General features: G+C 47.0%; 1 protein-coding gene and 1 long non-coding RNA gene across 3 annotated transcripts; one reads left to right on the top strand and one right to left on the bottom strand.

Annotated features, from left to right (window-relative positions):
• Window positions 1–157: 157 nt before the first annotated feature.
• On the top strand, window positions 158–18,621 carry GPD1 (glycerol-3-phosphate dehydrogenase 1). Of its 2 annotated transcripts, XM_083598895.1 has the most exons (9): window positions 1,728–1,826; window positions 3,601–3,641; window positions 5,147–5,324; window positions 9,568–9,708; window positions 11,124–11,262; window positions 13,632–13,744; window positions 14,320–14,553; window positions 16,744–16,850; window positions 17,519–18,621. In XM_083598895.1, the coding sequence occupies exons 1-9, from the start codon at window positions 1,743–1,745 to the stop codon at window positions 17,613–17,615; spliced, it is 1,134 nt and encodes a 377-aa protein (XP_083455021.1). In that variant the 5' UTR covers window positions 1,728–1,742; the 3' UTR covers window positions 17,616–18,621. The 2 variants fall into 2 exon arrangements, with proteins under 2 accessions (XP_083455022.1, XP_083455021.1); XM_083598896.1 differs by lacking the exons at window positions 1,728–1,826; window positions 3,601–3,641 and adding an exon at window positions 158–457.
• LOC310755758 lies at window positions 10,576–26,849 on the bottom strand. The gene is made up of 2 exons (XR_014544516.1): window positions 26,681–26,849; window positions 10,576–13,160 (listed from the first exon to the last, which is right to left on the bottom strand). It is a non-coding gene; the product is annotated as an uncharacterized lncRNA (long non-coding RNA).
• Between the last annotated feature and the right edge of the window lie 39 nt (window positions 26,850–26,888).

Raw genomic sequence — 26,888 nt, 5'->3', positions numbered from 1 at the left:
CGCTTGTCAAACTAATGAAGGCGTCCGCTTATTGATTCAACCCCCTAATTTCCAAGGTCGTTCATTCACACGAGCAGCACGGGGAGAAAGCTACCCGTCCAAAACTGCCTGGCGGATTTCAAGGCGGAAACGCGCACCTGCGGAGCCAGCTCAGGTGCGCAGAGAGAGTCCGGGTCAGGCAGGACCTCTCGTCTCTCGCCCCCCCCTCCCCGGAGCCCCCATAGGGCCTGGCCTCCTCCGTCTCTTCCCCGCCACCCCGTCAAGGGTCCTCCCTGCTCTGATCCGCTCCGGCGAGGAAAGGGTGCGCCCGGGACGCGAGGCGGGGCCGCGCGGCGGAGTTTATAATGCCTCTCCGACGGGGCGGCAGCGAGTGGGAGCGAGCCAGCGAGCGCGCAGCCTGCTGACAGTCCGCCGCGATGGGAGGCAAGAAAGTTTGCATCGTGGGCTCCGGCAACTGGTGCGTGGGCGGAGGGGGGCGCGCGTGGGGGGGGGGGAGGCAGCGCTGCTGCAGCTGCGGGGGAGGCGCTGCAAGTTAGGACACTCGCGGCTCAGGTTAGGACGCTCAAGTTAGGACACTCGCGGCTCAGGTTAGGACGCTCAAGTTAGGACACTCGCGGCTCGCGAGCGCCGAGCCTCCTTTGCACGACGGCAGCGCCTCTTCGCTCGACCCTCTTGCATGCCAGCCCAGCCGAGCGGGGTCGTTTCTTTGCATTTTTTCGGGGGACGGGGCTGAAAGCTGACTCCTGTTGCTCATTGTGATGTGTGGGGCTCTCGACTTCTGCCCCCCCCCGCTTCGCCGCTCCGCCGCTCCGCCGCCCCGTCCAGTGCCGGCCAGGACTGAAGGTGGTAGTGAGAGGGGTGGGGGGCTATTGCTTTGCCCGGTTTAGGGAAGCTTTTAATATTTAAGGTTGTATTGTTTTTAACACTTGATTGGAAGCCGCCCAGAGTGGCTGGGGAAACTCAGTCAAATGGGTGGGGTATATACAATAAATTATTATTATTATTATTATTATTATTATTATTATTAAAAAAACAAGTCGCTTAAAGCGAGCGCTGCCCTCGATCCCTCAGCAACTTGAACCATAGCAGCCAACACCTGGGGGCCGAAGTCCCTTCAGGCCCCGCAATAAAATATTTGAGGGGACGCGCAACCCCCCCCCCCAGTTGATGAGCATTGCCATTCAAATAGTGTGCCGTCTTATGCGATCAATTATGTGGGTTGGGGCTTACCTGGTCTCTCCACCCCAATATTTTATTCAAGTTAGCACCCCCAACGTGGGGCTCACAACCCCGAGATGCAGAGTCTCCTGCTGTGCCGTCTGAGCTATCCCAAGTTCGTTGCGCCCTTAACCTTCGGGTTAATAAATGGCAGTGGTAGGAACAGGTGCCAGCCAGATTCGCTTTCCCTCTGGTGAGACTTTCTGCCATGTCGTGGTTTGCTTGCCAGGGGGGCAGAGGGAGAGGGAAGGAGCCCCCTAGTGCTCGAGGAGAGAGCGCCCCTGACTTGAGTCTATTTCTGGAGCCTCTTGTTAGTATCACTCTCTCGAAAAGAAGCTCTGCGCGCTGCGAGGCAATGCCTTCGTGGCTCTGCTTGGTTGTTTCGGTGCTTTAATGTCCTGCAGCTGCTCTTATTATTATTATTATTACCATCCAGGATATGTCAGAGACTAGTCCCGGAACTGGCTTTCAGTGCTAAAGCTTGACTGTGCAACATAGGAATACTTGCATGTATCTTTTGGGGCATGTGCAGAGTGCATATTTGGACATGCGCTGGAGGGTTACTACAGAGTGACCTCAGTGCATTTCCTCGACACATCAGGAGCAAGGTGGGAAGGCTTCCAGCTTCAAGAGTTGGAACTCTATAAGCCAAGAGCAAGTCTCTCCATGGGCACCTCTGTTTGCATATGTAGGGGTTTTAGTTATAATCAGCAATCTTGTTTAAATTCTTCTCTCTCCTAAGCACAAGTGAAAGCCTATAATGCTAATGTGAGAGATTTGTACCTGTTTGTGCATTTGGAGATGCATGTTTGTAGGCCAGACTTCGCCAACACAGTGTTCTTCCTAGGTTTTGGACTACAAATCCCATCATCCACAGCTTGATGGCTATGGCTGATGGGATTTGTAGTCCAAAACATCTGAATGGTCCCAGGTTGCCGAAGGCTGGTCTAGACTCTTCCTCTTGGTTTCTTACTATTATAATTTAGCTGACTGGTGTCATTACACGAACAGTGTGGTAGTACACTGAAGAATTGCACACCTCCTTGGAAAGAGGGGGAGGAACCAAGCTTCTCTAAAGAGGCCTTTAAGCGTGTAATGCACATAGATTCAGGAAAGTACTAGTTCACATAACACACACCTAAGTTGCTTCAACAGGGTGTGGTGATAGCCAGAAGCTCAAAGGGGGATTAGAGAAATCCATGGGGAGCTATCCATGCCTATTAGTCATTAGGCAATATACCAGAAACTGGTGTGTTGGAGCAGTAAAGAGTTATTGCATTCACGACAAATTTAAAACACTTAATTGATGCTACAAAAAAACCCCAGCATAAAATACGGTATAAAGTGTAAATAACAATAAAATCTAAAATCAATTTAGGGGGTTTGACTTTATGGGGTTCTTCTATCTCAATACTTTGGAAAGCAAATGCCTAAGAAGAGTGATGCTGGAACAGACCAAAGGCCTGTCCAGTCCAGCTTTGTGCTTCGAACCCTAGCCAAACACATACAGGGGAGCCAAGAGACCTCACCCCACTTTCGTTCCCCAGCAGCTGCCATTCAGCATCACATCACAGCCGTTATGGCTTTTAATCCTCTTTTAAAAGCTTCCAATTTGGTGAGCGTCACTAAATCTTGTGCTAGTGAATTCCATAGTCCCAATTATGCACTGCTTCCATTTCTATTTCTTCACAATTCCCCTCCCCCCCCAATCCATGTATTCTGATCCCATCCCATCCCATCCTAGTGCCTAGCTAGAATTTAAACAGAAGAATAAGGGGGATTCTTGGGATGCGGGTGGCACTGTGGGTTAAACCACAGAGCCTAGGACTTGCCGATCAGAAGGTCGGCGGTCCGAATCCCTGCAACGTGGTGAGCTCCGGTTGCTTGGTCCCTGCTGCTGCCAACCTAGCAGTTCAAAAGCACCTCAAAGTGCAAGTAGATAAATAGGTACCACTCCGGCGGGAAGGTAAATGGCATTTCTGTGCACTGCTCTAGTTCGCCAGAAGCGGCTTAGTCATGCTGGCCACATGACCCGGAAGCTGTATGCCGGCTCCCTCAGCCAATAAAGCAAGATGAGCGCAACAACCCCAGAGTCGGTCACGACTGGACCTAATGGTCAGGGGTCCCTTTACCTTTAAAGCCACAGCACCACAGCACACTCTGTGATCCGAACTATGAAGCCGGCTGGGAACTTGAGGCCAACCCTCCCCAAGAACTTTGCCACTTTGGTAGCTGGATTCCAAGGGGATTCTATTAACTTGGAGGCTGCCATTGACTTGTGAGAGGAGGCAGCTAACAGTAGTAGGACTTCTGCAAGTTGGAAGGTGGATACTAACCTTGGCATCCCCAAGTATTTTTTTCTTTCTGCAACTGGGTGAACAGCAGCCTGCCGAATGCGTGCGTTACAAGCCTCCGTTGCAAACGTAATGACTTGAGCATTGCAAAGTTGTTTTTTGTGTGTTGCCCTTTGGGGGCCAGGGTTGGAAACGTTATGGAAGATTTGGAGGGGCACAAAGTTTTGTGAACAACAGTGACTGAGGTGTTTGAGACAGTTGGTGGCTGTAGCAGGGCCTTTCCTATAGCCTGGCAGTGCCATGTTAGAGAAGCCATAAGGAACTGGTTTGCAGGCGAAGCCTCTTTAGTCGAGAGTGGATTTCATGCTCTTTATTCAGCTCATAGTGGTGAGGAGGAATGAAAGTTTCCCCAGAACGTCTGCTTTATATACATTATTTACACAATGGGCCCCACGTGATTGGCTAATTCCGGGATTCACTTGTAGGCCAATCAGGTTGCGATTCACTTCCACCTGGAGCTGGATTGGGTGGCTCCTGTGGACCAATCAGACTGCTGCATTCTGGACCCTATTGTTCTAGGACCAATCAGACTGCTGCATTCTGAATCCTATTGTTCTAGGACCAATCAGACTGCTGCCTTTTGGATCCTATTCAACTCAGTACATAACACTGATGGTCGCACTTGGCGGTGGGTTGCTACTGATGGGTCAGCCACAGTGGGGTTGACCCAGGACATTATCCATTTGGGCCACACCATTTGGGTTCCCGCCCTGTGGAACGCCCTCCCATCAGATGTCAAGAAATAAAGAACTACAGTCGTATCTTGGTTCTTGAACGCCCTGGTACTCATACGTTTTGGCTCCTGAACACCACAAACCCAGAAGTAAGTATTCCGGTTTGCAAACGTTTTTTGGAAGCCGAATATCCGACACAGCTTCCGCTTGACTGCAAGAAGCTCCTGCAGCCAAGCAGAATCCGCATCTTGGTTTTTGAATGGTTTCGGGAGCCGAACTGACTCCTGGAATGGATTAAGTTCGAGAACCAAGGTATGACTGTCTCTGACTTTTAGAAGACATCTGAAGGCAACCCTGTTTAGGGAAGTTTTTAATGTTTGATGTTTTATCGTGTTTTTAATATTCTGTTGAGAGCTGTCCAGAGTGGCTGAGGTAACCCAGACAGATGGGTGGGGTATAAATAAATTATTATTATTATTATTATTATTATTATTATTATTATTACTTTATTTTATTATTTATTAGGGTTGTGATGAGGGTGAAGACACCCACTGGGTGATCAGTTGTAGGCTTGCTCCTGGGTGAGATGCTGGAAGGGGGAATGTGTGCTAATACAGAATCCAAGTGCACAGTGGAAAATTGGGGAGCTGTGGCGAGAGCATGAATGCAGTTCATGAATTCACACTCAGTGTGTTTGGTGGGTGATTTTGTTGATTCATGCTGTTGGATGTACCGTATTTGTCAGATCATTCTTTTGTATTTATATGCTCTTTGCTGCTTTGGGAGCCTTTGGGCAGTGTACAAATGAAATAACCTGCTAGAGAGATAGGACTTTCAACTACTGATGGTTGCACTCTTTCTCAGCCTTGCATACACACTCTTTCTCTCCTCCCCCTGCAGGGGTTCGGCTATTGCCAAGATTGTGGGCAGCAATGCAGCCAAGCTGGACAAGTTTGACACCACAGTCAACATGTGGGTGTTTGAGGAGGAAATTGGTGGCAAGAAACTCACGGAGATCATCAACACGCAGCACGAGAACGTCAAGTACTTGCCAGGCCACAAGCTGCCCCCCAATGTGGTGAGTTCAGAAGCTGGGGGGGGGGGGGAGAGAAGGGAAGCAATGTGTGGACAGCGTAGCAGCTGTATTCCAGGCTGGCCCAATGTGTCACTTGCCTCTCTGTGCTTGCAAGTCAGCCTAGAGCCTTTCAAAAGGTCAAAAACAGCCTCAAGGTAACAGTAACAATAATAAAATTTATTATTTATACCCCATTCATCTGGCTGGGTTTCCCTAGCCACTGTGGGCGGCTTCCAACCAAATATTAAAAACAATACAGCGTCAGACATTAAAAACTTCCCTAAACAGGGTCGCCTTCAGTTTTAAAAGACTCGCAGCAGATGTCAAGGCAATAAACAACTATTTTACTTTAAATAGTTGTTTATTGCCTTGACATCTGCTGGGAGGGCGTTCCACAGGGCAGGCGCCACTACCAAGAAGGCCCTCTGCCTGGTTCCCTGTAACTTTACTTCTCGCAGTGAGGGAACCGCCAGAAGGCCCTCAGTGCTGGACCTCAGTGTCTGGGCTGGATGATGGGGGTGGAGACGCTCCTTCAGGTATACTGGGCCGAGGCCGTTTAGGGCTTTAAATTTTAAACACTTTGAATTGTGCTTGGAAACCTACTTGGGTGCCTGTTGCAGAAAATCCAAGAAGCATCAACCATGGGGATCCAGAAATGAATGAAACCAAACAAAGCACATTTTCCCATACTTTAATGGCACCTCCATATTTGCCTTGAGTTGTGTTCAAACCCAAAATTTCAAGCACGTGCGCCACTAAGATTTCTGGGAACTGTAGTTTCCCCCCTCACATAGCTACACTTCTCAGAAACCTTAACAAATGACATGATTCTTTGAGTGTAATGCGTGCATGCATCTGTAAGCCCCGGCAGCAGAAAAGCTCCCCCCTTGATATTTGTCCTGAATTTGCATTTACACATACAAATTAGCATATGCACATAAATATATGCCATAGACTTGTGCCAAGAAACGTGTACTTAACAATGTATGTCCCTGACTGTGACAATGGGAAGTATTTGTCAATCTGTTGCAGTACATGTATCTAGACTAGGCCAAAATAAATTATGGGATTCCCAATAGCTGAAGTTGGTCTCTTGCTGGGGGAATGGAGTGGACTTAAGCTAAACTAACTCCCGTTGGTTTCAAGAGGAGAGGAAAGCAAGTGTTCAAATATATCCTCTTTTACAATTTGTGAGGACTTGAGACGCGCTTAAGATTTGGCTGGAACATGCTGAATGTTGAGAATCTTGCTTATTCCCTCCCACATAACTCTGAACAAAGGACTCTTTTGTTGGAGCATTTCATGCTTTCTGACTTCTTGAAAACTTGCACCAACTTCATTACCTGAAAATGTACAGTGTGGGATACACATTGAAAGGTTATAGGGGGACGTGGGGAGGAAGAATCACATGTCAAATGCGGCCCAGAAATAACAATGGCCAGTTGGTTTTAAAGGGGGCAACTTTCTGAAGTACCGGATGGAGAAGCAGTTTGTCTGCTAATAGGCTGGCCAGTTTTTAACCTCTCTCTTGAGGATGAACAAGATGCAGATTAGGCTTCTTCCTATTGGAGGGGAGCTTTGAGCAGGAGTAAGCATTCAAACTATAGGAACGCGGGTGGCACTGTGGGTTAAACCACAGAACCTAGGACTTGCCGATCAGAAGGTCGGCGGTTCGAATCCCCGCAATGGGGTGAGCTCCTGTTGTTCGGTCCCAGCTCCTGCCCACCTAGCAGTTCAAAAGCACGTCAAGTGCAAGTAGATAAATAGGTACTGCTTCGGCGGGAAGGTAAACGGCGTTTCCGTGCGCTGCTCTGGTTCTCCAGAAGCGGCTTAGCCATGCTGGCCACATGACCCAGAAGCTGTATGCCGGCTCCCTCGGCCTAGAGCGAGATGAGCGCTGCAACTCCAGAGTCGTCCACGACTGGACCTAATGGTCAGGAGTACCTTTACCTTTACCTAAGCATTCAAACATGAAATCTACAGTCAGCAGTGAGACTGGCCACTGTTTGGGAAGGACCTGTGTGTTTTGAGCTATCTCCAATTTTCCCTTTTGGTCTCCCGGTGCTAGCCAAAGCCAAGTTCCCAATTGAATGAGACTCCATTCCTGTTTCATCAGCTTTCTACTGGGATACTTTAGCATATGTGTTGTGTGCTTAACATAGTTACACGTGCCAAATCCTAGCCAGTGGTAGGAGGAAAATGGCGTTGCTTTTAGGAAGTCAAACCCACTGCCGTACTCTGCATGTAATTCAAAGAACAAATAGTTCCCGATTCTGACTGTGGGACTGATGTGTGTATTCGTTGATTCCAAATGTGCTGTTTCAGGGAAATGCATCTATAGGCATGCAATAGTTTCTGGAGTTCTTAGCAAACAAACAAGGTGGCCAATAAAGGTACATCTCAGGGAGTTGCTTCTCCCATGTATCTCACCCCCCCCCCCGACAAGTTAGATCTTCTGATGGAATCCTGCTGCTCCAAAACCATCTCATGTGCAGGGCCTTTTCAGTCGTGGCTCCAAAGTAGATCTGAGAGATCTACACAGACTCCTCTCTGCTGCCGTTTTTCTGCGTGAGTTTTTATTTCCGATTGCCTTTGCTAACCATTGATTAAGTTCTGTTGACCAGCTACCACTGCTTTAGTTCATACCACTTTATTTTAGCCACTGTTTTGTTGTTTATATGGTTTTATTTTGTGTGTGTGTGTCCTCCTGCTATTTTTGTGACCTTTGATTTTAATTTTGCTGTAAAAGCAAATTGTGTAACCTTTTTGGGTGAGCTATGGTATACAGATTACTATCAACTGACAATGGATTATTTGTGTCAAGCCTGGAAGGGTCTTCAAGGCCCATGTAGTAATTTCCCTGGGCCTCCATCCTCCTGTCAGACCCAGAGGAGCACAGCAGGGTTGGCTTGCGCCTCTTCCAGGAGAATGAAGATCAAGGAACAAGTTGCCTTGGCAACAAAAGTAATAAATAACCTTCTCTCTGCCTGCTAACATTTCCCAGTGCTAACAGTGTGTCAAAAAGCCCACTCAATAAAAACACATGCTGGGAGATGGCAGAGAGATTAGATGTTACACTAGGCAAGTCTTGTTCATTGAGCACAGGGTTCAAATGCCTTTTATGTTGTTTTTTAATAATATCTTCCCCATGCCCCCTCCCTCTCCAATACTTAGCAGGTGGCACTGTGGTCTAAACCACTGAGCCTCTTGGGCTTGCCGATCAGAAGGGCGGCAATTCGAATCCCTGCAATGGATGAGCTCCCGTTGCTCTGTCCCATCTTAGTCATGCTGGCCACATGACCCAGAAAGCTGTCTCTGGACAAACGCCAGCTCCCTCAGCTTGAAAAGCTAGATGAGTGGCGCAACCAGTCACCTTTGACTGGACTTAACCGTCCAGCGGTCCTTTAGTGTACACACACACGTATCTCTGCTTAAATCAGGTGTGAGGAGCTTTAGGTGCTCCAGATGTTGCTGAACTTCATCTCCCACCAGCCCCAGCAGTTGCCAATCTTCTTTGGTTAGGACCTTGCTCATTTTTCAGTTAGGGGCTAACAAAACACGGGCCACAGTTGTTGCATACATAAATAATATTTCCTGACACCTGAGGATTTCAGTCTGAATTATCCTCAACAGAAAGGACTCTGGTTTCTCAGCCAAAGAAGGTCCCAACCAAAGAAGACTGGCAATTTAAGTTGCCAGAATATGCACAACTTGCAGACTTAACTTATACAATAAGAGAACAAGAAGAACATTTAGAGAAGATTGGAAAACGTTTGTTGAATGTATGGAAAATAATTGTGTACAGCTGAAAACGCTGGCAGCATTAAGATAAATTCAACAGTGTGAATAAGTTGATGCAATAATGGAATACTTAATGGTATAGTTTTTGTAAACTATGCAAGGATTTATGATATGGAACCATGGAAAGAGAAGGGAAGTCACTGATATCTTAAGGATGTAAAATGAGTATTTTAGATTGTAAAACAGAAAAATTTAATATATAGAGAGAGGACTTTGGGTTTTTTTGGAAAGTAATTTATGCAAACATTCAGCTTTCTTCAAAGGCATTTGGTTACCCTAGTGTAGAATTTCCTAGGATTTGTTGAGCATGTGTGTCTTATAAGAGCTGCAAACCTTTCTTCCACCACCATCACCCTTCCTTGCTCTCATTGATCCTACTCCCTTGAGCTGCCTAGACTTGTTGTTGATGCCTTTCTTTTCTCCAACCCGCCCCCAACTGCTGCAGGTGGCAGTGCCAGATGTGGTGAAGGCTTCAGCTGATGCAGACATCCTTATCTTTGTAGTGCCGCATCAATTTATTGGGAAGCTCTGTGACCAACTGAAAGGCCATATCAAGAAGGACGCGATTGGGGTCTCACTCATCAAGGTGTGAGTTGGAACTAAGGGTTGGACTGTTCCGAGAAGCTGCAAGGTGGGGCTGGCTGGAGATGCAACCATCCTAGGAACTAACTGGGGCGGGTTGCATGAGTTTGCTTCGATGAGCTGAGAGGCAATTGGGTGCGTGTGTTGTGTGAGGAGGATAAACACACACGGAACGGGGTCAAGCAAAGCCTGTGGGAGAGTGGGGAACACCCGCATGGGACCCAATTCCCTATGGTTAATCAATGACTGTGATTTATTGAGATAGCATATAACAGATGATAGCATTGCAGCAAGCTTAGTCTTCCTTGTTGAGGCTCCTGGAAGTATTCTTTGACTCTTGTGGTATCTTCGAAGCTTCAGGCAAATACTAAGTTCTTGGACTGAGTACTTCTTATTTAATACTCACATGCCGAAAGGAGGGATCACCAGCCCTTGAGCCAATTTTACTGCTCCCAACACCCAAAATTACTGTAGAAGTTGTAGGCATATTGTATGCTGCCTTTTCCCCAGACTGGGACGTAAGGCAGCTTATATAGATAAAATTTGTTGTTAAGTTGTCTTAGTTGTGTTTGTCTCTCTGTGACCCCATGAACCAGAGCATGCCTTGGAAACTCTCACTTCTCAAAGCTGCTCCTTTTTCTTGGCAAAATACTGGAGTGGTTTGCCAGTTTGTTCTCCAGGTGGATCACATTTAGTCTAAACTCTCGGCTATGACCTGTCCGTCTTGGGTGGCCCTGCACGGCATAGCTCATAGCTTCTCTGAGTTATTCAAGCCCCTTCGCCACGACAAGGCAGTGATCCATGAAGGGGATAGATAAAATAGAAACAGCCAAAAACATAGAAAAAACCTATCGTTAGAAACACACACACATACACAATATATATATGAGTTTAATTACAATAAAAACATCACAGCACCAAGAGTTTGGATTTGATATCCCGCTTTATCACTACCCTAAGGAGTCTCAAAGTCGCTAACAATCTCCTTTCCCTTCCTCCCCCACAACAGACACTCTGTGAGGCGAGTGGGGCTGAGAGACTTCAAAGAAGTGTGACTAGCCCAAGGTCACCCAGCAGCTGCATGTGGAGGAGCGGGGAATCAAACCCGGTTCACCAGATTACGAGTCCACTGCTCTTAACCACACCACCACACTGGCTCTACCAGCCTTTTCCTTAAAACTAGTCAGTTCCCCAAAGCCTGTTGGAACAAGAAAGTCCAACAGCAAGGAGGGAGCCAGTCCATTTTCTCTATGAAGGGTGTTGCAAAGTCTGGGAGCAGCCACCGCTAGCCACAACGTCTATTGTATGCTGTTGCATCTCTTTGGGGGATAAGGATGCTCTCAGAAGGACTACGGGCTACTTGAGGGATCTCAGCAAAGAGCTACCCCACTGACCACGTCATGTTCTGTTGAATCCCAGGGTGTGGATGAAGGACCCGATGGTCTGAAGCTGATATCGGACATCATCCGCGAGCAGCTTGGCATCGAAATGAGTGTGCTTATGGGGGCCAATATCGCCAACGAGGTGGCCGACGAGAAGTTCTGCGAGACCACCATTGGTAAATGAATTTGAGCTTATTCCTATGGCTAGCTGGGCGGTGAGAATCTCTCCAAGTGGGCTGCTCATGTCTTCTGTCTTCTGTCTTCTGTCAAGGTCTTCTGTCCCTCCTTACCTTACCAGTGCCACCACTAGATGTCTTCGGCCTACTGAAGCTTGTGTCCAAGAGCAGCTCCACAATAGTACATTAGAGGCTTTGGTTCACCAAGTATAGACAAGGAATAGGGAACATGTGGCACTTCAGACGCTGCAGACTACAACTCCCATCACCCCCTGGCCATCAGCCATGACAGCTGAGCCTGGTGGGAGCTGGGAGCTCAGCAACATTTGGAGGGCCACAAGTTCCCCATGTCTGGCATAGATGGTATGATTTTGCCACATCTCACCTCGGACACAAGGGACATTGTTTTAAACCCACTACAGCATGTGAGGAAACCGGTATGTCTCCTCTGCCCGAATTGCTCTCTACTCTTGCTGCCATTCAGCTTTCTCCCTTGCCTACAGTGGGCCATGGGGATCTAGGTATGACCCACAGCAAGTGGAAAGGACTTGGAAGGGAACACAGAGAGCCCTGGCGTCTCTCCCTTGCTGTATGTCAGATCTGTGTCATGTTAATAACACTGCAGGGGTTTCGGAAGGGTCTGAAAATGTTGTCTTTTTATATGAGCCTCCCAGCTGTGAGATTGTTTTATTCACTAGATTGTTCTGTTTTTTGCTGACTTACATTGTTCACCCGTTGTAGAGTGGTGGTGGTGAGTTTTTTAAAAGTTGTAAGGAGCTTTGATTCAGTTTGCTTAAATATATCACATTGATTAGGTTAAAATACATCACACCACTTAAGGAATTAAGCAAGTTAACTACATATCCAGAGCAAAGGGTGTCCTTGAAACACCTGCATGCATATTCCTGAGGGGGTTAGGCTTGCTTGAGCTGTGGATCCAACACATGAATGTGGATGTTGAAGGAAGCACATTGGTTGTATTCGCTTCACACAACTGTGGCAGGGAAACACGGAAGAACCTCAGCAAGTGCAGCCATGTAAAAGTGCAGAGCTGCTCTTGGCCATCGCTAGAGGTGACTGTAATGGCCCACTGTCCTGCTACTCTTGGTTGGATCCAGTAGGGGGAGCAGCACAAAGAGGATGCTTCTTCTTCCTCTTTGGCGATCACTCATAGCCGAGTAAGATTGTCTTCCATGGGCAGCCAATTTTCAGAAGGACATTCCACAGGGCATTAAAGGGCAGAGAGGATGTGGAGATACATCAACAGGAAAAATTGGTCTTGGGCGCTTTATTGTACTACATAAAGGAACATACGAAGCTCCAGGATAGAGTATTTGCCCCTCTGGCCCAGTATTGTCTACTCCCCGTTGGCAGGGGCTGTCCAGGGGTCTTGAGCAAAGATGGATCTTTCCTCTCACCTGTTGTTGTTGTTTAGTCGTTTAGTCGTGTCCGACTCTTCGTGACCCCCTGGACCAGAGCACGCCAGGCACTCCTGTCTTCCACTGCCTCCCGCAGTTTGGTCAAACTCATGCTGGTAGCTTCAAGAACACTGTCCAACCATCTCATCCTCTGCCATCCCCTTCTCCTTGTGCCCTCCATCTTTCCCAACATCAGGGTCTTTTCCAGGGAGTCTTCTCTTCTCATGAGGTGGCCAAAGTATTGGAGCCTCAGCTTCACAATCTGTCCTTCCAGTGAGCACTCAGGGCTGATTTCCTTCAGAATGGATAGGTTTGATCTTCTTGCAGTCCATGGGACTCTCAAGAGTCTCCTCCAGCACCATAATTCAAAAGCATCAGTTCTTCGGCAATCACCTGTTAACCTGATCAATTTTAACTGGAGGTGGCAAGGACTGAATGCTATGCAAAACATGTGGTCTTCTGCTGAGCTACAGTCTCTCCCTGCAGAGAAGAGGAAAGAAGAGTATCTGATTTGTTAAGAAGTTCCAGGTTCTTCAGAGAGCAACTGGAACAAGCTCTATTCACCTCCAGACACCTTCAGTGCAGCCCCCTCCCCAGCCAGTGTTTCCCCGATTTGTCGTATTATTTGTTAATTACGGTTACAAATGCCCCTTCTGTTGAACCACTGCAGCATTATAAAGCATGGAACCCTTCTTTTGGAGCCCCCCCACCATTATACATGAGTCTGAGAATTATACTTCTAATTTTGATAACCCTGGGGAAGGGAAAAATGAGAGATCCATTGGTTGCCATGGGGGTGGGGAGAGTGGAGGCATCATTCCATGTGGCAATCAGAAATGCTTCCACTGATGGAAGCATCAGAAGAGTGAGAAGTCCAATTCCTCCCTTGGGCTTTAGAGAGGCAAGGAGCAAGGCCGTTTCTACTTATGCCCATGTCTTACCTCTTTGCAGGCTGCAAGAACCTAGAGCACGGACAGATCCTGAAGGAGCTGATGCAGACGCCGTGTTTCCGAATCAGTGTGGTGCAAGAATCAGACACCGTAGAAATCTGCGGTGCCCTCAAGGTGTGGGAATAACTAGGCTACCAGCGGTTTGGCAGCTTCCGCATGGGGTGTGGCTTGCTGCCAAAGGAGGTCTCTGTTGGCACGATGGCATCGCACAGAAGAATGGGAGACCTGTGGCCTTCCAGATGTTGTTGGGTTCCCAACTCCCGCAAGCCACAGCCATCATGGTCAACTGTCAGGTATCATGGGATCTGTAGTCCAGCAACATCTTGAGGGCCTCAGATCCCCCACACCTGGCCTAAAGCTTCTGTTGACCTCCCAAGTACATACGTACGTGTACACAGAGTCTGTACAACTCTAGATATAAAGTTATGACTGTTTGGGAAGCCATGCTGCCTCACCAGGGAGCTGGAGCAGGTGGGGGACTTGATGGGAGCTTCTCCAATGAAATGCGCTTTACATTATATGCTTGCTGGAGAGAGGTGGTTTCTATAGAACCCATCTCTGCTGCCATCCTTTCATGGGAGCCATCATTTGTAGCCCTGCTTGGTCTGTCAACTCCCTGCCTTAAATAGTTGCAAGGCTAGCGCCAGCTGGAGCCTTTTTGGTTATCAACCTATGTTCTTCCTCCTTAGAACATTGTGGCTGTCGGGGCTGGTTTCTGCGACGGGTTGGGCTTTGGAGACAACACCAAGGCAGCGGTAATCCGCCTGGGCCTGATGGAGATGATCGACTTCGCCAAAATCTTCTGCAAGGGCTCCGTCAGTTCTGCCACGTTCCTGGAGAGCTGTGGGGTTGCCGACCTCATCACCACCTGCTATGGGGGCCGTAACCGAAAAGTGGCAGAGGCTTTTGCCAAGACCGGCAAGGTAAGTAAGCATTTGCATAGGGCTCTTTAGGGTTGTCAAATATCTCTCAAGGAAAACTCTTACTGTAGTGCAGTAAGACAGTATTTCGCAGAACTTTTAAAATCCCGCTTTATGCAGTGCTTAGAGTGCTTCAAGCATCGGTAATTCAAAATTCTGTAAGGGAGGCCAGTATTATTTTTCTATATTCAATGCTTTTTTCCCCCGACACAAAAAGGTTCCAGAACACACCTCCCTCAGAAGACCCACTCCAGAGCCCAAAGAGCATCTCTTCTCCTTGTGAACCAGAAGCTTGTTGAGGGGATGCTCAGGTTGAGGTGAGGGGAGCCTTCTGTGCTTCAGCTAAGCACCTTAAAGCGCTCTCCACAAGCACCTCTCTAGCTTGTGGGAGTTGCAGCAGCTTGGGGGCTTGCTCAGGTGAGGTGCAACTTTCCCAAATGTCAGCTGTTAGGTGGGAGGCTGAAAAGCTTCAGCAAAGCCAAAGGAATGTGACCTGTTCTAGCCTGGCAAAGAGAGGTGACCAATCACCTCTCTTATGATGATGATGATGGTGGTTTATTTATTGCTTTAATGCCAAAATAGTCTTCTAATCAGTTTGCAATGATGAGACACCAATCACACACGCATTAAAATACAAACATCCATCATTAAAATGTACAATGAAACAATCCTATTGAAAGGTACATGGGGAAATGGTTTTGGAAACTGAAGAGCTATTCGATTCCAGGCAGCTGCTATGAGAGCAACAGCCGCACAGTTCCCAGCCAATGGCTTCCAGGGGGTAATTCTAGCCAGAGTGCAGTGAAGACTCCTATCCTTGTCTTCAAATCCTAGTTGGGCATTAAAGAGAGGGGGGGGGGGACAGTTGGGTTTGCACAAAATATCCACATCCCTTGCCAAGGACATTTGACTTCAATCTTGGTTGCAATGCTTGTTTTGATGTCAACACCGGGTATTTCACAAAATTTGGGAAGCAGCAGCAATCGAGATCTGCAAGATGACTGCAGGGAAGGAAAGGTGGACTAGCAAAGCTTGACACCAGGGCAGGCCTGATGGTGCAAATGCTTTCCTGGGGCAACAGTATTTTGGGAACATAGTAAAGCAACATCTAAGAGGCAAGCTGCAGGACTCGTTGCAGTGGATGCCGGGAAGCTACTTGCATATTGTGTGTAGAGGAGAGGTTTGGTTTAGGCTGGCCTTGTTCGATACAGCTAAGCATACTGGCCTGGCCAGTAGCTGAGTTGTTGTTTTTTTGAAAACAACAACAATCAAGGAATATATAGATTTCAGGAAATAAATAAATATTATGTTTTCATCTCCAGCAAGGATATCTTACACATTCTAAGAACATTTAAACTGGTTTTGTACTTCAGCCGCTGCCATGGCTTCTCCCAGGGGCGGGTGGCGCCGTGGTCTAAACCACTGAGCCTCTTGGGCTTGCCGATCAGAAGGTTGGCGGTTCAAATCCATGCAATGGGGTGAGCTCCTGTTGCTCTGTCCCAGCTCCTGCCAACCTAGCATTTCGAAAGCACGCCAGTACAAGTAGATAAATAAGTACCACTGTGGCAGGAAGGTAAACGGAGTTTCTGTGCGCTCTGGCTTCAGTCACGGTGTTCCATTGCACCAGAAGCGATTTAGTCATGCTGGCCACATGACCCGGAAAGCTGTCTATGGTCAAACACCGGCTCCCTCGGTCTGAAAGAGAGATGAGCACAGCAACCCCAGTCACCTCTGACTGGGCTTAACTATCCAGGGGTCCTTTACCTTTTACCTGTGACTACTCCCAAGGAGTCATGGGATGTGTAGTTGGTAAAGATGCTGAAAAGTCTGTTAGATCCCTACTACAGATATGCACACACCTCACTGAGCTGGTTTGCAGGGATGAGAAACCTGTGGCCCTCCAGCTGTTGGTTGGACTACAACTTCCATCATCCCTGACCTGCCATGATACCTGGAGCTGATGGGAGTCAAGTAACATCTTGAGGACCATAGTTTTCCCATCCCTGGTTTGCAGGTTCCCCAGGGCAGAGAGTCCAGCATCTGAATCTCTTTGTGTGGGATAAGATATGTCCAAAGAGAAGCACAGAGAAGGATGTCCTTCTCTGGATCAACCTTCTAGGATTCACCCAACTTGGGGAGGAAGGCCATGCCATGCAGCCAGTCATACTTGAAGATCTGTCTTGCATCTTGCAGTCTATCGAGCAACTAGAGAAGGAGATGCTCAATGGGCAGAAGCTGCAGGGCCCTCAGACATCAGCAGAGCTGAACCACATCCTCAAGAGCAAGAATCTGGTCGACAAGTGAGTCCCATGTGACCTTTTTTTTCTGTTTTGCTTGCCATCAATATGAATGCTGCACTGGCACCCATTGGATTGGTGTAATAATCAGCGATGGGCTTGTTTCTAGGGCTGTCTGCAAATTCTTGGATTGGCTGATGAACTGATTAGTCAATCCACCAATTCAATAAATTTGCATGTTACCAAAATCTAAGTATGGGAGGTCTATTTTGAGATAATAAAGAAAATGTGAATTAACTGACTATTTAATAAACAAAAGCAACCACTTGTGGCTAGAAGTGCCAGCTTTAATTTTTGTCTTTTTTGTTTGTTGCAGTGGCCCTTAACCCTCATCAATTAAAACTGGCTGTATACATATAAAACTCTACTCAGAAGTAAGTCCCACTGAGTTCAGAGGGGCTTGCTTTAAGTTTAGTATGTGAAGGACTGCAGCCTGAAGCTCACCACCCTATTTATTTGTACTTCCAGAAGTACAGGGCAACACCACACCTCTAAGGCCTCATGAAATTCCATATTTTATTTACAGGAAAATCACTGGTCCCTCCAATGCTCTTCCTAGTGTCACAGCAGGTTTCTCAAACTCGCCCTTTTGCAAGTTTTCATTTTCCTAGCAAGCTTTGCTACCTGTGTGGGAGTTAAATCTCATTTACTGTCTTTTCTCCCCACTGCAGATTCCCTCTTTTCACTGCTGTCTACGAGATCTGCTACACTGGCAAACCTGTCTCTGACTTCATCAAGTGCCTGCAAAACCATCCTCAGCACTTTTGATGGGCTTCCAGTCTCGCTCCTACAAAGGAAGGGGTTTGGGAGGACTTCCTGTTTCCCCACTGCCATCCCAACACGAGAAGAGGGATCCAACACAGAGCACGGGGCAAACAAGGGAGGACTCATCAAAGAATCATAGAATAGTGGAGTTGGAAGGGACACTAAGGGTCGTCTAGTCCAAACCCCAGCAATGCAGGAAACACAGCTAAATAATCCCAGACAGATTGCCGTCCAACCTCTGTTTAAAAACCTCCAGTGAAGGAGAGTCCACCACCTTTTGAGATGGTCCGTCCCAACTCTTTTGCCAGGGAGTTTCTGCCATTTACCAATCTCACCTTAAATGGACAAAAGTTGCCTATGTTGAGTCAGTCTCTTGTTTTGCTCTTCTTAGATTCCAGAGCATCCCACTTCTCGGCACACACAGCAGGCAAACTTTGGCTTTTATCTTTTCTCTTGAGCAGAGAGAGAGAGAATTTCTTCTGCCTCTTCTCTGTCACATTTCTCCGACTTGATTTTGACTTCTCTGGGTTCAGGCTTGAACCCTGTCAGTTTTGCCTGCCTTAAGGGCTTGTTTAAAGTCATTAATTGGGAGAGGGGACAGGAAGCAAATTCCGATTGCAGGTAAACCACCATTTATGCACGTTCAATATGTGTGCGGCTGTGCATACATGCATCGCTTCAAACCCAGAAGTTACCTGAAAACAATCACGAAAAGGGGACGAACAGGGTGTCTGCAGCCTTCTTCAAATATACACAATTTCACTTAAATGCACGGTGCCTCAGAACATAACCCCTGCATAAATGGGAGGTTGCCTGTATTATTATTTTTTACTCCATGCCTGGAATGCAAGGAACCCCAGGCATGATTTAAAAGTAGCTGCTAGGGTTCTCTCCCCAGACAAGGCTTGACCTCAGCATCCCTGGTATCCATGGGAATGGGAACTGTAGCCCTGAATGTGAATATTTGTCTTTTTGAAAAACAGATATTAAAGTGAGAAACAAGAAATAATACAGATTAGTTGTTTATCATTCTTCAAAGATCTGGCTGAACTTCACAGCACACAATGAAAGGGGGAAGGGGGGATTTCATAGAAACACATAACTCTAAAGTTAGAAGGGACCACACCGATCGTCCAACCCCTGCAATGCAGGAATCTTTTTTGCCCAACGTCTACTGACCGAGCTATCCTGCCAGCACAAAGGTACGGCTGATTATGAGAACAGAAGCAGCATGTTAGGAATATTCTGGGTATGTGGTTTTGGGGTGGCTTTGGCATCTTGGCCAGAATAATCCTTCAGTTTTAGGGGGCTGAAGATGGATGGGGTGAAGCAAACTTTGCTCATTTCACAAGGCACTTGCTTTCCCAGTGCTGCAGCTGAGTTGCCTTCCTCCTTTTGGAGTGACCTTTCCAGCCCTTCCCAACCCCCAACCCCCCAAGCAACTTAATCTGCTGATGTGGCAAGAGTCACTGTGCCTTTTATTAGATGCTCAGAATCACTGGACACCCTGTGACCTTTCTAGTCAGACAGCCCCCGAAAAATTAAATTAAAGATAAATAAATTGGAAGGATGGGAGAGGACCCTATTTCCCACTCCCCAGACCTTGTGGGAGACCAGGCTATATTTTTTGGGGGGGGGGGAATGAATGAATTCCTATGCCCCACAAATAACCCAGAGATGTATTTTAAATAGAAGGGCACATTCTACTCATGTAAAAACACGCTGATTCCCGGACCATCCATGAGCCAGATTTAGAAGGCGATTTGGGCCAGATCCCGCCCCTGGGCCTTAGTTTGCCTACCCATGGTTTATTCTCTACTGGGGGAGATGGGAGGGATCCGCAAATATCAATACCTGCACCCTTCTCCAGGAAGCATTATCCATCTTCTCATATATCAGCTTCCCTTCCTCTTCAAAAAGAAGTTCCAGCCATTTGGTGGCTCATCACCTCTGCTCTCTCGATTCCACAATCAATGCATTTTAACTCGGGATGCAGCTCTTTCTGCCAGCTGCCTAATGCACTATCAAGGAGACACACATCACACATCTTTAAATTCCAGCCCTGGGAGGAGACCAGGGAGCATTCGTGCGACACACCTGCACACTGCTGCCAACACACTAACATGTCACAACACACTGTTTGGAAACTCTGCTCTAAGGCCAACTCATAAGCAGACCCCACGTGCTCCATGGAAGTACACCTGGCTGTTCCTAGACTGAAAGGGGCCATTTAGGAGAATCAGCAACTCTGTCTGGATGCTGAACATTTTGCAGACCGACATAAGGCCCTGGATGGGTTTAGCTCAGCTATCAGTACCTAAAAACCAATACCACTAATGTGCTACTTGCTTTGCAGCATTCAAACTTCCAGCACCATCTACTGTGTAACTTGGCAATGTTAGCAGAATATTACTTAAATTCAGAATGCACACATCCTTCCTCAGTAAAACAAGGTGTAAGAAACAGGCAAACTTCACACCACCCCAACCTCCAAGTAGTGCAAGATTCCAGGGTTCGGTTTCCTTAGAATGAGGGACCACGGAGAGCATAATGTCTTTATGATATATGGCTTATTTACGCATATATTCAACCTGAGCCTACAATGGAGGAGTTCGCAGCATTAACATCACGGGAGTGTATTGTTCCTCCCATAAAGGTACAGGTGTCCTGTCTCTCTTTTGCATGTGGTTACCCCTAACCTTTTGTTGTTCCCTGTTGTACTATCAGCAGAAAACGTCACTTGGTAGAAACTGTGTATAGCTTGAAACTGGGTGAGCTGCTCTTTGAAAGTCTCCTAGGTCTACATGGCACTCTCCCTGCCCTTTGCAGTTGCTATAAAAAGGTCTCCCCTTTGCCATTTGGAGTTATGTTCTGCCAGCACAGCAGCCTGTTAAGGGCTGTTCTCAGTTTTAAGAAGGGACAGGTCCAGTGTAAGTGAAGGTATAATATTTACTGGGGTTTGCTGGTACAGAGGCTTGGCACAGGGGTGGACTTTGGTAATATGGTGCTCTGAGTGAGGATGAAATCTGGTGCCTGCCTACCAATATTATTTTCACAAAAAAATCATTTTGGTACAGTTGCATTATTATGGATCTTCTCAACAGAATCATAGAATTGTAGAGTTGGAAGGGACTCTGTGAATCATCTAGTCCAACCCCTGGCAATGCAGAAATATTCAACTGTCCCTTACGGGGATCGAACCCAAGACCTTGGTATGATCAGCACCATGCTCTAACCAACTGAGCTATCCAGTTATTATTCTTTCGTGCCCCTTCGTCTTGGCTTAATGTGTGGGGGAACCGCCTGCATCATCCTAAACCTGGCGCTACTTGGAACTACTGAGAATACCCTATTCTCCTCTGAGGAGCAGACAACTTTCACCATGTGTTGTCTCACATAATAACGACACAACTCGCCATGCCTGCAATGAACTCAGCTACAACATGACACTTATTTGGCAAGCGCGAACACTGATGCAGAAGACAAACCCAAGAAGATAAAATTTGGCTCCTGCTAGACTCCTTCACTATTTCTATGGTGGAAAAGAAATAGAAAACACTTCTTTAAAAAAATGAAAGCCATGCTGGGAGAGACACAAAGGTACAATCAGAAACTAAGATTAGATACAGTGGTACCTCAGGTTAAACACTTAATTCGTTCTGGAGGTCCGTTCTTAACCTGAAACTGTTCTTAACCTGAAGCACCACTTTAGCTAATGGGGCCTCCTGCTGCTGCTGCGCCGCCGGAGCACAATTTCTGTTCTCATCCTGAAGCAAAGTTCTTAACCCGAGGTAATATTTCTGGGTTAGCGGAGTTTGTAACCTGAAGCGTATGTAACCCAAGGTACCATTGTAGACACCTCCAGGCTATTATTATTTTTTAATTGTGGGCATACTCTGCCACATGCCATTGACTGCAACATGCTGCGCATTACCCAGCAAGATGGGTGGGGTATAGATAATAAAATTATTATTATTATTATTATTATTATTATTATTATTATTATTACAGATCATCCACACATCATTCTGCTTTATCAGTGGTTCTGTGACACCTTCCTACTCTTAGCTCGCTACAGCACAACAAAAGCATCCCCCCTCCAAAAAATAAAGAGGAAAAATTGTGGTATGCAAAGTTATAGGATTTCAACAGGAAGCTACAGGACATGCCCTGATTAGAAAGGATGCAACAGGCCAGCCCTGAAACATTTGCACTATTATATATAATCACATAGAAACAATCCAATACTGTCATGGCAAATCAAAATGCATGCACCATAAAGAAGAAGAAGTCTGGAAGCCCCTCACCCAAAGTGGTAAAGAGAGAACTACTCTGAGCACAGTTAGAAATTTCAGACTGCCAACGTGAAATCCCCTTTAAAATCCCAGGGTAGTTTTTCCTTGATAACAGTGGTTGTTGTGTGACTGGGGAGTTGGTACACAAGAACACAAAGCACCAGCTCCTAATTACTAGTGCAACTGGCTGGTTTGCAAGCTTTAGTTAAGTACTCCCAACAACAGCCCTAAGCATGTTTACCTGAGAGTAAAGTCTACTGACTATGGGATTTGCTTCCAAGTAAACATACATGAAGGGATGCTGGTGGCGCTGTGCCGATCAGACAGTTGGCGGTTCGAATCCCCGCAACAGGGTGAGCTCCCGTTGCTCGGTCCCAGCTCCTGCCAACCTAGCAGTTCGAAAGCACGTCAAAGTGCAAGTAGATAAATAGGTACCGCTCTGTCAGGAAGGTAAACGGCATTTCCGTGCACTGCTCTGGTTTCGCCAGAAGCGGCTTAGTCATGCTGGCCACATGACCCGGAAAAACTGTTTGCGGACAAACGTCGGCTCCCTTGGCCAGTAAAGCGAGATGAGCGCCGCAACCGCAGAGTCGTTCACGACTGGACTTAACTGTCAGGGATCCTTTACCTTTACCTTTTTAAACATACATGGGCTCAGGCTAAACAGGGGCACTAGATTTGGGTAGCTGAGGCAAAGTATGCAGAAGTCTTCTCTCCTCCCCTAAGTCCTTTCTTAACCCACCCAAGGGCTACGCTTGGTCAGCTGCCACAGCAGCCTTTCCTCTCGGCCACCTACAGATCTTGAGACATATCAAGTAGCCCTGTGCTGGCAAGGTCAGCAACATTTTAGGGTAACTATAAATAGCAGCTCTAGAGCTGGCAGCCCAGGCCAGCAGAGTTTTAACTATTGCACCTCTCCATCATAACAAGGTTCTCCACTCCCGCAAGAGCAAATCAGCTCAAATCTTTATGTGGGGGGTGGGGGAGGTATCACCTAAACTGAAAAAAAAGTTGTGGGCACCCCTGGAAGAGGGCTTGTACATCTGCTTTCCTAGAATAGTTTAGCAGCAAAGTGTATGATTTTTGTTGTGGTCTGCTAATGTTGCTTTTTAAGTTAGCCGCTGAGTGTTTTGGGAGTTTATCCTTTTAATGTGTGATGTTTTAGTATGTTTTTATATATGTTGGACGCCGCCCAGGTTGCTGGTGCAACCTAGTCAGATAGGTTGGGTACTGTTATTATTATTACAGTGGTACCTTGGGTTACATACGCTTCAGGTTACATACGCTTCAGGATGAGAACAGACTCCGCTAAACCAGAAATAGTACCTCAGGTTAAGAACTTTGCTTCAGGATGAGAACAGAAATTGTGCTGCAGCAGGAGGCCCCATTAGCTAAAGTATAAAAGACTTCAGTCTTTTATAATTGGGATCCAAATCAATTTTCTTCCTTCCCATAGTGTTCTGAAATATGCTGGTTTTGCAATTACAGTCGTACCTTCTTTGCGACCGGGATCCGTTCCAGAGCCACAGCCGCTAGACGATAAGGACGCAGGGCAAAGCGCCGCGTCTGTGCACACACGCGGAGCAGTTTGCGCTTCTGCGCATGCGCAAAGTGCAATTTAGCGCTTCTGCGCATATGCGAGCGGCAAACCTGGAAGTAACCCGTTCCGGTACTTCCGGGTTTGCCGCGGACATTCGCCGGAATGGATGCTAGACGAGGCGGACGTTCGCGGAGGTATTACTGTACTAAGATGCAGTAAGTATTTTTAGCCTCTCTTTGCTTAAATGGTTCTTAAAACTTTATTTCTATTTAGCTTTGACTATTATTACTAAAGTGCTTTGAACGAATTTTACTTCACATAGGCCTAATAAGATATTTGGGCTACACTGTGTCCATATACAACTAGGTTTGCTGCTTCCGTTAGAGATATGTTAAATCTACATTAATAATATTTTTTCCCAAGTACTCGAAAGTTTTTCTTGCAGCAACCCTTTCCAGGGTATGGTCTAAGGGCACATGATGCAGAAGCATAGCAAGTCTCTAGACACGGTTCCGGCAGCTCACCAAAGGAGGAAGAGCCACACAGAAACTACACGTCCCAGCATGCACCGCAGTGTCAAGACATCCTTTTAACTGCCCAAGATGGGCGGGGGCGGGGGAGAATCTAGAAAACTGAAAACACGTGAAGTGGAGCACTAGACTACTAACATGTAGACTCGCATACAGAACTCAGTTTCTGAGTTCATTTGGACACCGTTTTTAGGGGGAACCTAAACAACAGCGGAGAAATGCAAGGTTTTAGCCTATTATTGAGCAGCAGCTAATTGCCCACCCTGCTAGTAGGAAAAGATGGGAATTTACGATTAGATGTATTTGTTTTGTGTGGGGAAAGTGTGACTGACTGTTTGATTACAGTATCAGTGTCATGGAATTCTACTCAATATTGATCCGGAGCAGAACTCCAACGTATAAAATTAAACTTAATTACAACCTTTAATTAAAAACTTAAACATGTTGCAGGATTCCCCCAAAATAGACCAGAGGCAATTAAGATTTCATCCAGCAGAGCTGTACTGCTACTGAAGGCAAATGGCCACAATTCCAATACATTCAGGACTGGCACTGTCCTTAAGAAATCCAGTTGCAGCAGACTTAATTTAAACTTACAGTAACTTACAGTAAGTCTAAACATTAACACCCAGGACCGGATTTAGGTTTGATGAGGCCCTAAGCTACTGAAGGTAATGAGGCCCTTTATATGTCCAGCTATGCTTTGTCAACAACAAATTGTTGCTGTTTTTAGTGTTGAATATATGCTATTCGTGGGTGGGGCTGTGGGTTAAACCAGAGCCTAGGACTTGCCGATCAGAAGATCGGCGGTTCGAATCCCCGTGATGGGGTGAGCTCCTGCTGCTTGGTCCCTGCTCCTGCCAACCTAGCAGTTCAAAAGCACGAAGTGCAAGTAGATAAATAGGTACCGCTCTGGCGGGAAGGTAAACGGCGTTTCCGTGCTCTGGTTCGCCAGAAGCGGCTTAGTCATGCTGGCCACATGACCCGGAAGCTGTACACCAGCTCCCTTGGCCAATAAAGCGAGATGAGCACCACAACCCCAGAGTCGGCCACGACTGGACCTAATGATCAGGGGTCCCTTTACCCTTTACATGCTATATGGTAATTTATGTACCTAATAGGTATCTAAAGTCATTTGCACATAACAAATAGGAGCCTACACAACACAAAACACTGTTGCTGTATGTAGGTTTTACTTTACTTGTTTTTGATCTTATTTTTTGGAAATGTACACCCAGGGGCTTTTTTCTTTTAAATTTTTTTGGGGCCCCCAAGAGAGTGGGGCCCTAAACTATAGCTTGTTTAGCTTATACGTAAATGCAGCACTGAGTCCACACCAGAAGGAAGCTAGAAAGAGAAAACGAAACCCAGGCTCCTCCTGGCCCTACTTATGGTATATAGTCAGCATGACCTCAACAGAAAAGTTAACGGATGAGGGTTGTGGGGTTGTTGTTTTTTACAAACTTTGTTTTAAACATCCTTTTCCATTTGTTAGCTATCATTTCCCAGGATGAATTTTTGGTTTTTCACCATTTGAAATGCCTCCACATGTGCATTAACTGGAACCCAGTACGGCGGCACAAAGCGGATTTGTTGTTGTTGTTGTTTAGTCGTTTAGTCGTGTCCGACTCTTCGTGACCCCCTGGACCAGAGCACGCCAGGCACTTCTGTCTTCCACCGCCTCCCGCAGTTTGGTCAAACTCATGCTGGTAGCTTCGAGAACAGTATCCAACCATCTCGTCCTCTGTCGTCCCCTTCTCCTAGTGCCCTCCATCTTTCCCAACATCAGGGTCTTTTCCAGGGAGTCTTCTCTTCTCATGAGGTGGCCAAAGTATTGGAGCCTCAGCTTCACGATCTGTCCTTCCAGTGAGCACTCAGGGCTGATTTCCTTCAGAATGGATAGGTTTGATCTTCTTGCAGTCCATGGGACTCTCAAGAGTCTCCTCCAGCACCATAATTCAAAAGCATCAATTCTTCGGCGATCAGCCTTCTTTATGGTCCAGCTCTCACTTCCATACATCACTACTGGGAAAACCATAGATTTAACTATACGGACCTTTGTTGGCAGGGTGATGTCTCTGCTTTTTAAGATGCTGTCTAGGTTTGTCATTGCTTTTCTCCCAAGAAGCAGGCGTCTTTTAACTTCGTGGCTGCTGTTACCATCTGCAGTGATCTTGGAGCCCCAGAAAGTAAAATCTCTCACTGCCTCCATTTCTTCCCCTGCTATTTGCCAGGAGGTGATGGGCCCAGTGGCCATGATCTTCGTTTTTTTGATATTGAGCTTCAGACCATATTTTGCGCTTTCTTCTTCCACCCTCATTAAAAGGTTCTTTAATTCCAAAGCGGATTACCTGAGCGGAATCCTCTTGCGTGCAAGTTTTGGACGACGATGCTATACCCAACTATGGGCCGAGGGGACTACACTGCAGGGCTGCCACGGCCTTCAACCACCAGTCGCATTGGCACACGCGGTTCAAACCCCTAAAGCAGAAACGGCTTCCACACGAAAGAAGAGTTTCAAAGAGTTTTTTTTTTTAAATTTTGTGTTTTCTGCTAACTTCGGGGCTCTTTTTGTGGCAGGTACAGCCAACTCCAAAGGCCACCCCACCCCAAAAAATAACATTGGGAACAGCCGTATGTCAAGGGTGCTGGGAATTGTAGCCAAACCTACCGTTCCCTGCAAACTTCTGAGGGGAACCCTACCTTTTCTCAATGTCTTGGGTGGGTGCCGCCCGGCCGCCGCCATCTCCACTCTTCTGCCTCCCTCAGTGCGCCCAACGGACACGGGCGTTTCCCGCCACGGAACACCGAACTGGCGACTCTTGCCTTTTTCCCAGCTCTGTGTCGACGCGCCGCGGCTGGTCTTGCGCGCGGGAGGGGCGAGAGGCGGGGAGCAGTTGATCCGGAAACC

The sequence above is a fragment of the Podarcis filfolensis genome, assembly GCF_964270895.1.
Source record: "Podarcis filfolensis genome assembly, chromosome: 2".
NCBI classification, from domain to species: domain Eukaryota; kingdom Metazoa; phylum Chordata; class Lepidosauria; order Squamata; family Lacertidae; genus Podarcis; species Podarcis filfolensis.
This window is presented reverse-complemented; position numbering and strand designations above follow the sequence as displayed.